Source organism: Cherax quadricarinatus, chromosome 55 (assembly GCF_038502225.1).
Source record: "Cherax quadricarinatus isolate ZL_2023a chromosome 55, ASM3850222v1, whole genome shotgun sequence".
Lineage (NCBI taxonomy): Eukaryota > Metazoa > Arthropoda > Malacostraca > Decapoda > Parastacidae > Cherax > Cherax quadricarinatus.
This window is the reverse complement of record NC_091346.1, coordinates 21213021-21227643: the sequence shown is the minus strand read 5'-3', so window position 1 is coordinate 21227643 and position 14623 is coordinate 21213021. Positions and strand designations below refer to the sequence as shown.

The window sequence follows — 14623 nt, the reverse complement described above, 5'->3', positions numbered from 1 at the left end:
TAGCTTTTGCAGTAACCTCTTGTGAGGATCTGTGTCTAAAGCATTCTTTCAGTCCCAGAAAATGTGTGTGTGTGTGTGTGTGTGTGTGTGTGTGTGTGTGTGTGTGTGTGTGTGTGTGTGTGTGTGTGTGTGTGTGCGTGCGTGCGCGCGCGGGGGGGGAAAAAAAAAAAGTTAAATGACAGCACTAGGCTTTTCGTGTTGCAATCAAATCTTCAGGAGCTTGTAATGTTGCAAAAATGAGTAGGAAGTCCAGGTAGATTCGCTCAGAGGAACGGATCTAGCTAGAATGAATCTACCTGGACTTCCTACTCATTTCTGCAACATTGCCAGCTCTTGAAGAAGTGTGGCCCGGTGGTCTGGTGGCTAAAGCTCCCGCTTCACACACGGGGGGCCCGGGTTCGATTCCCGGCGGGTGGAAACATTTCGACACGTTTCCTTACACCTGTTGTCCTGTTCACCTAGCAGCAAATAGGTACCTGGGTGTTAGTCGACTGGTGTGGGTCGCATCCTGGGGGACAAGATTAAGGACCACAATGGAAATAAGTTAGACAGTCCTCGATGACGCACTGACTTTCTTGGGTTATCCTGGGTGGCTAACCCTCCGGGGCTAAAAATCCGAACGAAATCTTATCACAAGAGGCCTAAAGCTATCAAGCAACTCCCCTAGTGGTTGTTGTGCATCTTATAAAGCTTCACGTTACCTACCCATCCCAAACCTGTTTTAAATAAAGAAAATATTTATGAAAAAGAATTATTAAGGCATGAAAATAAAGAGTAATGTAAGATAAGTTTTCCCAGGTCACTCGTCTCATTACATTACAAAAACATTATATAACATTTTATTATCAAAATGCGTAATCTCAAAACCACTTACTATTACTACAGCAATTATTAAATTTTTCTACAAAAAAATACTAATTGCAAAAATTTTCTTTCTCCAAAGAATAGTACTCGTGCAGCTGACAGTGAGGAAGTTGTTACCGTGAGAGGAGTGCCAGTGAAGAACGTATCGTACACCGTCAGCAACGCCACTGGAGTGCTGTGGACCTACCAGTGTTACCCAAACATGACTAGAGGTAGGTTACTTATTACCTTCATGGGAGAGCGCTAAACTGGTAGGGATTAAGGATTGCCCAGGGAAAAGAGAGAATCATATCCATTCCAAGGAAAAATGATATCTTTAAACCTTGGATCAAGAACCCTTCCCGTGCGTCAAGGCGTCTCCCAGAGGCAAGGTAAACCTCTTATTAAGACTTATATTGAGATATATTAAAGGCAGTTAGTGAATAAATGGAGACTCGAATCTTAGTACTGGCATAGCACTGTACCACTGAGCTAGGAACCTTACAGTCGTCATTTCTGTAACATGTTTATACCAGCGGCAGCAACTGTGACTTTCCCTACTGTCTGTTCCCACAGCCCCAACTGTAACTCACACATTACCTCACACTTACCTCATAATTTGTAATATTTTAAAATTAAGAATTAAACTAAGTCTGCCCGAAATGCCTAGCCATGTTCTAGTGGTACACTCTGTAATCATTATTTTACTACATGTAAACCACACAATAACCAAATTCTGTAAACTCAGCATTGTAATCCTTATAGAGAATAAACTTTGAATTGAATGTCTGTAGTTCGATCTCCGTACGGGTGAAAACACTGGGCGTGTTTCCTCAAGACACCTGCTGTCCCTGTTCACCTAGCAGCAAGCAGGTACCTGGATGTTAGTGGACTGGTGTGGGTTCCAACCTGAGACAAGATTAACCTAAGTTGCCCGAAATGCTCTGCATAACCAGGGACTTTATATATAGTATGTTATTGATGTCAGCAATGGTCTGTGTAAGTTATAACACATGTAATTATAAAAATAATAATTATTATTAATTCTCATAGCCGCCAAAGCCATACAATCCAGAAATTCAAGTCGTAATTCCTTTGTGTATTCACTGATAGTAAACTTAGTAGAAGTTATAATGAATGATTAAGTTTATGTATTACAAAAGGTTGTGGATGTGTGGGGGACAGACAGCAGGAAAGTCACAGTTGCTGCCTCTGGTACAAACACGTCAAGGTAACGCTGATTAAAATACTGTTGTGAACTTCGTAGCTCAGTGGTACAGCGCTGGGCCTGCTACATGCCAGGACCACGGTTCGACTCCTCGTCTATTTCTTTGATTATTCATCTTACACATCGGAAATTCAATCTGGACGACGTTTGTGTCCGTCTTGAAGACCATTAGTAAGACCGAAACATCGCCCAGTTTTCCTTGTCGACTGATTGTTGTAACATGTTTCAACCACGGTATCCTACATTATATACATTTTTAAGATAAGTATTTTAAGTACTTTTTCCCAGCCAACATTTCGAGCACAGACTTTCCATGCTATTGAAAGTACTTTAAACTACGTAAAGTTATAGAAAATGATAACTAAGAACGTTCTGATTATTTTACCATAGTTACCCCAGTGCCAGGATCTTAACATCTTAGGGACAAGATAGGAGTCCAGGACCAAAAATTCATTGACGGAGCAATGATCTGGGATAATCTAACGGGCTCTGGAGCCAGACCTGCTCCCCCCAACAACTACAAACAATCGCACTGGGATGGTCCAATAGTGGAAAATATTGCCTCAACAATGCTTCAGAGTGTGTCAGGGAAGGATAGAGCCCGCCTCCTGGCAGTGAGAGCCCCTCATGCTGGGGACTTTCTGTTGGCTGTTCCCAACTCCAGCCTTGGCACACGTCTCGACCCACAGACCATCCGCATCGGTGTTGCCCTTCGACTTGCCGCCCCTATTCTCGCCGAACACAGGTGTATTTGTGGCAGTGAAGCAGCAGACCGATTCGGGTACCATGGTCTTGTGTGCCGTAAATCCGAGGGAAAGATTGCAAGACATGAGGAGGTTAATAACATTATCAAGAGGAGCCTCACAACAGCTGGATGCCCAGCAGTAAGGGAGCCACCCCAACTATGCAGATCTGATGGCAGCCAGAAGCGTCCAGATGGTATCACCCTTCAAGCCTGGACAGATGGGAAGCAGGTGGTGTGGGACTATACATGTGCATCTACCTTGGCTGATACCTATCTCCAATACACCAGGGAGGAAGGAGGGGCAGCTGCCAGCTTCAGGGAGTCCCAAAAGTCTAGAAAATATGGAGAACTTGCCCATCATTATATGTTTGTTCCCATAGGCTCAGAGACCCTTGGCTCATGGGGAAAGAGTGCATCTAAATTCCTTAAGGAGCTGGGAAAAAGACTCATCAGGGTAACTAGGGATCCCAGGGCAGCTAGTTTTCTGTTCCAGCGGCTCAGTGCGGCTGTTCAAAGGGGTAATGCCTGCTGTATTTTGGGCACACGCCCCAGCTCTGAGGAGCTGGATGAGATTTTCGCCTTATAATCGGTGATACATACGTAACAACATGTACCGTATATGCCACCTTTATATCAATAGTGTATCTCTTGGATCTTCTGTACCAAATTATGTAATAAAATATTCCTATTAGTAAAAAAAAAATAAATATGAAAAGATGGGGTGGTAGGGGAAGTGGAATATTCAAACGGCTTCAGGAAGAAATCCAAATATTTTTCCTTGAAGCCTTTTTATCCACTTCTCCGAGGCTATGGGTCCCACAATTTACACCAGAGGTGGACCCCATCCTATATATATATATATATATATATATATATATATATATATATATATATATAGTTTATGAAAAAGAGGATAAATAAATATACAAGGTATGATGTAGCACGTAATGAAAGTAGTTTATTAGATTATGTATTGGTGGATAAAAGGTTGATGGGTAGGCTCCAGGATGTACATGTTTATAGAGGGGCAACTGATATATCAGATCATTATTTAGTTGTAGCTACAGTTAGAGTAAGAGGTAGATGGGAAAAGAGGAAGGTGGCAACAACAAGTAAGAGGGAGGTGAAAGTGTATAAACTAAGGGAGGAGGAAGTTCGGGTGAGATATAAGCGACTATTGGCAGAAAGGTGGGATAGTGCAAAGATGAGTAATGGGGGGGTTGAAGAGGGTTGGAATAGTTTTAAAAATGCAGTATTAGAATGTGGGGCAGAAGTTTGTGGTTATAGGAGGGTGGGGGCAGGAGGAAAGAGGAGTGATTGGTGGAATGAAGTAAAGGGTGTGATAAAAGAGAAAAAGGTAGCTTATGAGAGGTTTTTACAAAGCAGAAGTGTTATAAGAACAGCAGAGTATATGGAGAGTAAAAGAAAGGTGAAGAGAGTGGTGAGAGTGCAAAAGGAGAGCAGATGATAGTGGGAGAGGCACTGTCAAGAAATTTTAATGAAAATAAGAAAAAATTTTGGAGTTAAACAAGTTAAGAAAGCCTAGGGAAAGTATTGATTTGCCAGGTAAAATCAGAGTAGGGGAATTAGTAGATGGGGAGAGTGAGGTATTAGGTAGATGGCGAGAATATTTTGAGGAACTTTTAAATGTTGAGGAAGAAAGAGAGGCGGTAATTTCATGCACTGGTCAGTGAAGAAGAGCAGAATGTAAGTGTGGTGGAGGTACGTGAGGCATTACGTAGAATGAAAGGGGGTATTATTATTATAATCAAAAAAGAAGCGCTAAGCCACAAGGGCTATACAGTGAAAGGGGGTAAAGCAGCTGGAACTGATGGGATCATGACAGAAATGTTAAAAACAGGGGGTATATAGTGTTGGAGTGGTTGGTACTTTTGTTTAATAAATTTATGAAAGAGAGGAAGGTACCTAGGGATTGGCGGAGAGCATGTATAGTCCCTTTATATAAAGGGAAAGGGGACAAGAGAGATTGTAAAAGTTATAGAGGAATAAGTTTACTGAGTATACCAGGAAAAGTGTACGGTAGGGTTATAACCGAAAGAATTAGAGGTAAGACAGAATGTAGGATTGCGGATGAGCAAGGAGGCTTCAGAGTGGGTAGGGGATGTGTAGATCAAGTGTTTACATTTAAGCATATATGTGAACAGTATTTAGATAAAGGTAGGGAAGTTTTTATTGCATTTATGGATTTAGAAAAGGCATATGATAGAGTGGATAGAGGAGCAATGTGGTAGATGTTGCAAGTATATGGAATAGGTGGTAAGTTATTAAATGCTGTAAAGAGTTTTTATGAGGATAGTGAGGCTCAGGTTAGGGTGTGTAGAAGAGAGGGAGACTACTTCCCTGTAAAAGTAGGTCTTAGACAGGGATGTGTAATGTCACCATGGTTGTTTAATATATTTATAGATGGGGCTGTAAAGGAAGTAAATGCTAGGGTGATCGGGAGAGGGGTGGGATTAAATTTTGGGGAATCAACTTCAGAATGGGAATTGACACAGTTACTTTTTGCTGATGATACTGTGCTTATGGGAGATTCTAAAGAAAAATTGCAAAGGTTAGTGGATGAGTTTGGGAATGTGTGTAAAGGTAGAAAGTTGAAAGTGAACATAGAAAAGAATAAGGTGATGAGGGTATCAAATGATTTAGATAAAGAAAAATTGGATATCAAATTGGGGAGGAGTATGGAAGAAGTGAATGTTTTCAGATACTTGGGAGTTGACGTGTCTGCGGATGGATTTATGAAGGATGAGGTTAATCATAGAATTGTTGAGGGAAAAAAGGCGAGTGGTGCGTTGAGGTATATGTGGAGTCAAAAAACGTTATCTATGGAGGCAAAGAAGGGAATGTATGAAAGTATAGTATTACCAACACTCTTATATGGGTGTGAAGCTTGGGTGGTAAATGCAGCAGCAAGGAGACGGTTGGAGGCAGTGGAGATGTCCTGTTTAAGGGCAATGTGTGGTGTAAATATTATGCAGAAAATTCGGAGTGTGGAAATTAGGAAAAGGTGTGGAGTTAATAAAAGTATTAGTCAGAGGGCAGAAGAGGGGTTGTTGAGGTGGTTTGGTCATTTAGAGAGAATGGATCAAAGTAGAATGACATGGAAAGCATATAAATCTATAGGGGAAGGAAGGCGGGGTAGGGGTCGTCCTCGAAAGGGTTGGAGAGAGGGGCTAAAGGAGGTTTTGTTGGCGATGGGCTTGGACTTTCAGCAAGCGTGCGTGAGCGTATTAGATAGGAGTGAATGGAGACGAATGGTACTTGGGACCTGACGATCTGTTTGAGTGTGAGCAGGGTAATATTTAGTGAAGGGATTCAGGGGAAACCGGTTATTTTCATATAGTCGGACTTGAGTCCTGGAAATGGGAAGTACAATGCCTGCACTTTAAAGGAGGGGTTTGGGATATTGGCAGTTTGGAGGGATATGTTGTGTATCTTTATATGTGTATGCTTCTAAACTGTTGTATCCTGAGCACCTCTGCAAAAACAGTGATAATGTGTGAGTGTGGTGAAAGTGTTGAATGATGAAAGTATTTTCTTTTTGGGGATTTTCTTTCTTTTTTGGGTCACCCTGCCTCGGTGGGAGACGGCCGACTTGTTAAAAAAAATTATTATATATATATATATATATATATATATATATATATATATATATATATATATATATATATATATATATATATATATATATATATATATATATATATATTATTACACTGAGAGGTTAATATCTCAGTGTATGCTGAGATTTCTATATCTTTCAATGTATATATGCTGAGGTGTATATCTCTCAGTATATATATCCTTATAGGTATATCTCTCAGAGTATATATGCTAGAGGTTTACATCTTAGTGTATAAACATAGTTTACTTTGATCACTGTTTTAAGTATCAAAAGATTCCTGTCTGGAGGTGAAGGGGCGATGTGCAGCCTTAATGACCCTCGTGTAGTAGACACTTTAATTAAACCCCATTAACCAACCACAATCTTAATGATTATGTTGTTAATAAACGGGACTCGAACACCCGTCAGGGTATCATAACGAGACTGATCCCCCTCCTGGCTATCAACGAGTATTGAACCCTAGCCAGGGTATCAACTAGTCTTGAACCCTAGCCAGGGTATCAACTAGTCTTGAACCCTAGCCAGGGTATCAACTAGTCTTGAACCCTAGCCAGGGTATCAACTAGTCTTGAACCCTAGCCAGGGTATCAACTAGTCTTGAACCCTAGCCAGGTTATCAACTAGTCTTGAACCCTAGCCAGGGTATCAACGAATCTTGAACCCTAGCCAGGGTATCAACGAGTCTTGAACCCTAGCCAGGGTATCAACGAGTCTTGAACCCTAGCCAGGGTATCAACGAGTCTTGAACCCTAGCCAGGGTATCAACGAGTCTTGAACCCTGGCCATGGTATCAACTAGTCTTGAACCCTAGCCAGGGTATCAACTAGTCTTGAACCCTAGCCAGAGTATCAACGAGTCTTGAACCCTAGCCTGGGTATCAACTAGTCTTGAACCCTAGCCAGGGTATCAACGAGTCTTGAACCCTAGCCTAGGTATCAACTAGTCTTGAACCCTAGTCAGGGTATCAACGAGTCTTGAACCCTAGCCTGGGCATGAACTAGTCTTGAACCTTAGCCAGGGTATTAACGAGTCTTGAACCCTAGCCTGGGTATCTAGTCTTGAACCCTAGCCAGGGTATCAACGAGTCTTGAACCCTAGCTTGGGTATCAACTAGTCTTGAGCCCTAGCCTGCGTATCAACTAGTCTTGAACCCTAGCCAGGGTATCATCTAGTCTTGAACCCTAGCCAGGGTATCAACGAGTCTTGAACCCTAGCCAGGGTATCAACGAGTCTTGAACCTTAGCCAGGGTATCAACGAGTCTTGAACCCTAGCCAGGGTATCAACTAGTCTTGAACCCTAGCCTGGGTATCAACTAGTCTTGAACCCTAGCCAGGGTATCAACTAGTCTTGAACCCTAGCCAGGGTATCAACTAGTCTTGAACCCTAGCCAGGGTATCAACTAGTCTTGAATCCTAGCCAGGGTATCAACTAGTCTTGAACCCTAGCCAGGGTATCAACTAGTCTTGAACCCTAGCCAGGGTATCACCTAGTCTTGAACCCTAGCCAGGGTATCAACTAGTCTTGAACCCTAGCCAGGGTATCAACTAGTCTTGAACCCTAGCCAGGTTATCAACTAGTCTTGAACCCTAGCCAGGGTATCAACGAATCTTGAACCCTAGCCAGGGTATCAACGAATCTTGAACCCTAGCCAGGGTATCAACGAGTCTTGAACCCTAGCCAGGGTATCAACGAGTCTTGAACCCTAGCCTGGTATCAACTAGTCTTGAACCCTAGCCAGGGTATCAACGAGTCTTGAACCCTAGCCAGGGTATCAACGAGTCTTGAACCCTAGCCTGGTATCAACTAGTCTTGAACCCTAGCCAGGGTATCAACGAGTCTTGAACCCTAGCCTGGTATCAACTAGTCTTGAACCCTAGTCAGGGTATCAACGAGTCTTGAACCCTAGCCTGGGTATGAACTAGTCTTGAACCTTAGCCAGGGTATTAACGAGTCTTGAACCCTAGCCTGGGTATCAACTAGTCTTGAACCCTAGCCAGGGTATCTAGTCTTGAACCCTAGCCAGGGTATCAACGAGTCTTGAACCCTAGCTTGGGTATCAACTAGTCTTGAGCCCTAGCCTGCGTATCAACTAGTCTTGAACCCTAGCCTGGGTATCAACTAGTCTTGAACCCTAGCCAGGGTATCAACTAGTCTTGAACCCTAGCCAGGGTATCAACGAGTCTTGAACCCTAGCCAGGGTATCAACTAGTCTTGAACCCTAGCCTGCTTATCAACTAGTCTTGAACCCTAGCCAGGGTATCATCTAGTCTTGAACCCTAGCCAGGGTATCAACTAGTCTTGAACCCTAGCCAGGGTATCAACTAGTCTTGAATCCTAGCCAGGGTATCAACTAGTCTTGAACCCTAGCCAGGGTATCAACTAGTCTTGAACCCTAGCCAGGGTATCACCTAGTCTTGAACCCTAGCCAGGGTATCAACTAGTCTTGAACCCTAGCCAGGGTATCAACTAGTCTTGAACCCTAGCCAGGGTATCAACTAGTCTTGAACCCTAGCCAGGGTATCAACTAGTCTTGAACCCTAGCCAGGGTATCAACTAGTCTTGAACCCTAGCCAGGGTATCAACTAGTCTTGAACCCTAGCCAGGGTATCAACTAGTCTTGAACCCTAGCCAGGGTATCAACTAGTCTTGAACCCTAGCCAGGGTATCAACTAGTCTTGAACCCTAGCCAGGGTATCAACTAGTCTTGAACCCTAGCCAGGGTATCAACTAGTCTTGAACCCTAGCCAGGGTATCACCTAGTCTTGAACCCTAGCCAGGGTATCACCTAGTCTTGAACCCTAGCCAGGGTATCACCTAGTCTTGAACCCTAGCCAGGGTATCAACTAGTCTTGAACCCTAGCCAGGGTATCACCTAGTCTTGAACCCTAGCCAGGGTATCAACTAGTCTTGAACCCTAGCCAGGGTATCAACTAGTCTTGAACCCTAGCCAGGGTATCAACTAGTCTTGAACCCTAGCCAGGGTATCAACTAGTCTTGAACCCTAGCCAGGGTATCAACTAGTCTTGAACGCTAACCTGGGTATCAACTAGTCTTGAACCCTAGCCAGGGTATCAACTAGTCTTGAACCCTAACCAGGGTATCAACTAGTCTTGAACCCTAGCCAGGGTATCAACGAGTCTTGAACCCTAGCCTGGGTATCAACTAGTCTTGAAGCCTAGCCAGGGTATCAACTAGTCTTGAACCCTAGCCAGGGTATCAACTAGTCTTGAACCCTAGCCAGGGTATCAACTAGTCTTGAACCCTAGCCTGGGTATCAACTAGTCTTGAACCCTAGCCTGGGTATCAACTAGTCTTGAACCCTAGCCAGGGTATCAACTAGTTTTGAACCCTAGCCTGGGTATCAACTAGTCTTGAACCCTAGCCAGGGTCTCAGCTAGTCTTGAACCCTAGCCAGGGTATCAACTAGTCTTGAACCCTAGCCTGGGTATCAACTAGTCTTGAACCCTAGCCAGGGTATCAACTAGTCTTGAACCCTAACCTGGGTATCAACTAGTCTTGAACCCTAGCCTGGGTATCAACTAGTCTTGAACCCTAGCCAGGGTATCAACTAGTCTTGAACCCTAGCCAGGGTATCAACTAGTTTTGAACCCTAGCCTGGGTATCAACTAGTCTTGAACCCTAGCCAGGGTATCAACTAGTTTTGAACCCTAGCCTGGGTATCAACTAGTCTTGAACCCTAGCCAGGGTCTCAGCTAGTCTTGAACCCTAGCCAGGGTATCAACTAGTCTTGAACCCTAGCCTGGGTATCAACTAGTCTTGAACCCTAGCCAGGGTATCAACTAGTCTTGAACCCTAGCCAGGGTATCAACTAGTCTTGAACCCTAGCCAGGGTATCAACTAGTCTTGAACCCTAGCCAGGGTCTCAGCTAGTCTTGAACCCTAGCCAGGGTATCAACTAGTCTTGAACCCTAGCCAGGGTATCAACTAGTCTTGAACCCTAGCCTGGGTATCAACTAGTCTTGAACCCTAGCCAGGGTATCAACTAGTCTTGAACCCTAGCCAGGGTATCAACTAGTCTTGAACCCTAGCCTGGGTATCAACTAGTCTTGAACCCTAGCCAAGGTCTCAGCTAGTCTTGAACCCTAGCCAGGGTATCAACTAGTCTTGAACCCTAGCCAGGGTATCAACTAGTCTTGAACCCTAGCCAGGGTATCAACTAGTCTTGAACCCTAGCCAGGGTATCAACTAGTCTTGAACCCTAGCCAGGGTATCAACTAGTCTTGAACCCTAGCCAGGGTATCAACTAGTCTTGAACCCTAGCCAGGGTATCAACTAGTCTTGAACCCTAGCCTGGGTATCAACTAGTCTTGAACCCTAGCCAAGGTCTCAGCTAGTCTTGAACCCTAGCCAGGGTATCAACTAGTCTTGAACCCTAGCCAGGGTATCAACTAGTCTTGAACCCTAGCCAGGGTATCAAATAGTCTTGAACCCTAGCCAGGGTATCAACTAGTCTTGAACCCTAGCCAGGGTATCATCTAGTCTTGAACCCTAGCCTGGGTATCAACTAGTCTTGAACCCTAGCCAGGGTATCAACTAGTCTTGAACCCTAGCCAGGGTATCAACGAGTCTTGAACCTTAGCCAGGGTATCAACGAGTCTTGAACCCTAGCCTGGGTGCCGACATAAGCTTTAATATAGCTTTATAGCCTCATGCGACCATTAGCCTCACTCAGAGCTGACTCCTGAAACGAGAATGTAAACAAAAGTGCGACATTAATAACCACAAGACAGACTACCATCCATGGTACATCCTCTCTCTCTCTCTCTCTCTCTCTCTCTCTCTCTCTCTCTCTCTCTCTCTCTCTCTCTCTCTCTCTCTCTCTCTCTCTCTCTCTCTCTCTCTCTCTCTCTCCATTACTACTACTAATAATAATCTGTATTTCTACAAGCACATGATACAAAGTATACAGACCATAGCTGACATCAGTGACATACTACTATATAGAAAGTCCCTTGTTATGCTGAGCATTTCTGGCAAATTAGGTAAATTTTGTCCCTAGGATGCAGTCCATACCAGTCGACTAACACCCAGGTACCTATTTTACTAAAGGTGAACAGTGACAGCAGGTGTCTTAAGGAAACACGTTCTGTTTCCACCCGCACTGGGGATCGAACATAGCAGTGTTTTCCAGCCTGTGTTTTGCCTTCCAACAGAGAGGTGGGTCGAGGCACGTGAGATGACCACTACTGCACACACCCCCACTGACTCTAGCAAGGACCAGAGCGGCGGTGCTCAGGCTGGCCAGGTGATAGCCTGGGTCTTCACGGGACTGGCACTCTTCCTAGTGATGGTGTTGGCACTGGCACTCTGTGCCAAGATGACCCCCCCACCAGCCCGGACACACTCGGATTTCAGACCTTCTGTGGACATTGTCAGCCAGCGTTACGGAGTGAGTTCCGTCAGTCAGAGAGAGGCAGGTGAGGAAGTGTCATACCATGTTGCTACAGTATTATGATAGTTACATAGTGGTAACACCTATAGTGTGTTGCAACACTTATTCTCTACGATAGCTACAAAGTGGGAACACCTACAGTGTGTTCCTACACTAGTTTGTATGGTAGTTACATAGTGGGAACACCTACAGTGTATTGCTACACTGTTCTCTATGGCTGTTACACAGCTATGTTTCTCTGTTACATTCCATCAAACAGAATGGATTTCATTGTGCAATGAGGATATGGCTGAGGTTTCCAACTATGGATTCAGTAGCTACGGCAGCTTTAAAGGTTTTCTTCCAGCTCAGCTGAGTACGAAGGTCGTGAGGGAGAGTGAGAGTTGTGAATAGGTGTAAGAAAAGAGAAGGAATTGGGGAGGGGAGGGGGGGAGAGAGAGAGAGAGAGAGAGAGAGAGAGAGAGAGAGAGAGAGAGAGAGAGAGAGAGAAAGAAAGAGAAATTGATCTTTCTATTTGTATCCACAGAAGAGGAGAGTGAACCTGGTTCTCCGGTCTTGACTGTCTCTAGAACCCTTCACCCAGACGACCACTACTCCACCAAGGTTCTCTGAAACCCTCCATTACTACAAGATGCCCAAATATCAACTCCAAAAATCTCAAAAGATCATCAGAATTAGTCGAGTGAAAGGGCAGCATTTTTCAATATTTGTAATTTTACGAGGGAAGCGTTAAACAAGTAGGGATCACCCAGCGCCTGGGAAATGAAGGTAACGAGGTTCGAACCAAGGAAGAGGTGGGCGAGCTACTTCGCCAGCATCAAGAGTCCTTCGCCAGCATCAAGAGTCCTTCGCCAGCATCAAGAGTCCTTCGCCAGCATCAAGAGTCCTTCGCCAGCATCAAGAGTCCTTCGCCAGCATCAAGAGTCCTTCGCCAGCATCAAGAGTCCTTCGCCAGCATCAAGAGTCCTTCGCCAGCATCAAGAGTCCTTCGCCAGCATCAAGAGTCCTTCGCCAGCATCAAGAGTCCTTCGCCAGCATCAAGAGTCCTTCGCCAGCATCAAGAGTCCTTCGCCAGCATCAAGAGTCCTTCGCCAGCATCAAGAGTCCTTCGCCAGCATCAAGAGTCCTTCGCCAGCATCAAGAGTCCTTCGCCAGCATCAAGAGTCCTTCGCCAATCAAGGATAATTTTTCTTAGATTTTGCCGCCGAAGTGGCTAGTTTATTGTGCATATATTCATCTTGTGGACGGTAGCGCGAGAACATAAGAAAACGGCCTAGGAACTAGGCTCTAAAGTGTTAACATACACAATAAAAGCCTAGAAGCTAGACCCTAAAGTATTAACATACACATTGTGATCTTGTTTTCATTATAATCTTTTCATGGTAATCTTGGTCCTCTCCCTCTCGTTCCTCTCTCACAATAAACATAACGCTGAGTGTGCACCAGGGGCTTTGTGAATCAAAATATACTGTTTGTCACTGAGATTTACAACATTCATACAAGTTCCTCCCGGACAAAACTTTTCAAATACCATGAATCACTTACTATGTCGTATTCACAAACCTGCCGGTATATTTTAACACTGGATATACACTTAACAGACGCTGCATGACCCCTGCTGGTTTAGTACTTCCCTGTGACTATAAAATTCGTGTGTTCTCTGTGTTCAAACACAGTGGTGTTCAGTATTGATCCTACATCACACAGTATTCTGGTAAGTCTTCCAGTTTTAAGTTTAAGCTTTCATTCTCTGTACATATTTCTGTATATAAAAAATATAATAAAAATAGTTTTTCTCAGCTTTGCTATTTGTTTATGTTTTAAATGTCAAAGATGAAAATTGATGAATAAAATTATGTTAATATGTATTTCCATTTTTTTGGTAATTAATCCTAACCTGTATATTATCTTGAACCAAAGTATAGGATGAACTTGTCATCTTATTTTGGGTGATAACTTTCACAAACAGAAATTTGGAATGGCTATGGGATCACCTCTCAGCGCAGTTTAAGCCAGCACCTATTTAGTACCCCTTGAGAAGGATCATTTAAAATATCCTACCACACAGCATTTGGTTTAGATATGTACATATGTTGGTCATTGTTCCCCAGACGTTTCACCTTCACTGTTCAGAGACTCAACACGACTGAGCTCTTCATACAGTTCACACTAGAAGAGAAGCTCTTCAAGTAAGTTTATTCAGGTACAGGTACACATAAATATAGTTACATAAATTATCATACATAGCAGCATATGTTCAGATTACCTAGGATAACCCAAAAAAAGTTATTTCCATTAGCGTCCTTACTTATTTCCACTTACTCCCAATCATCAAGGATGGAGATATCCTTTAATACTAAGTACAAAGAAACTCACCTATAAGAATGACCTAGTACGTACCTAGTACTTCTTCCACCACTGAGGGACCCGAATTAGGTATCTACGTGGTTATTAACTGTTGTGGTTCGCATCCTGGGAGGGAGGATTAAAGCACTCCAATGGAAATAAGCCAGAACGCCTGACGACAGTGGCTTTGTTTTATTCTGGGTTACTAACCCTCCAAGGATATTCCCTTGCTACCAGTGTATGTCGAAGATGCGCCGCCGTGTTTAGGTAAACAACACCTCACTGTAGAGATGAAAGTCACAACAACGTGATTGAAACAATTCACCAGAAACCCTCAAGAACCACAATGGAAACAAGGACCCCACTGGAAATAAATCAAGGATCCTCAATGGAAGTAAGTCAAG

The 14623-nt window shown here is 43.7% G+C and overlaps 1 protein-coding gene across 1 annotated transcript; it reads left to right on the top strand.

The window, feature by feature from the left end:
- Positions 1 to 941: 941 nt before the first annotated feature.
- LOC138854321 (uncharacterized) lies at positions 942 to 13741 on the top strand. Its single transcript, XM_070096767.1, has 3 exons — positions 942 to 1076; positions 11635 to 11898; positions 12400 to 13741. The coding sequence occupies exon 3, from the start codon at positions 12636 to 12638 to the stop codon at positions 13056 to 13058; it is 423 nt and encodes a 140-aa protein (XP_069952868.1). The 5' UTR covers positions 942 to 1076; positions 11635 to 11898; positions 12400 to 12635; the 3' UTR covers positions 13059 to 13741.
- Positions 13742 to 14623: the final 882 nt, after the last annotated feature.

Coding starts and splice junctions, on each gene's coding strand:
- LOC138854321 (XM_070096767.1), top strand. CDS start 12,636: ATGAAGGTAACGAGGTTCGAACCAAGGAAGAGGTGGGCGAGCTACTTC.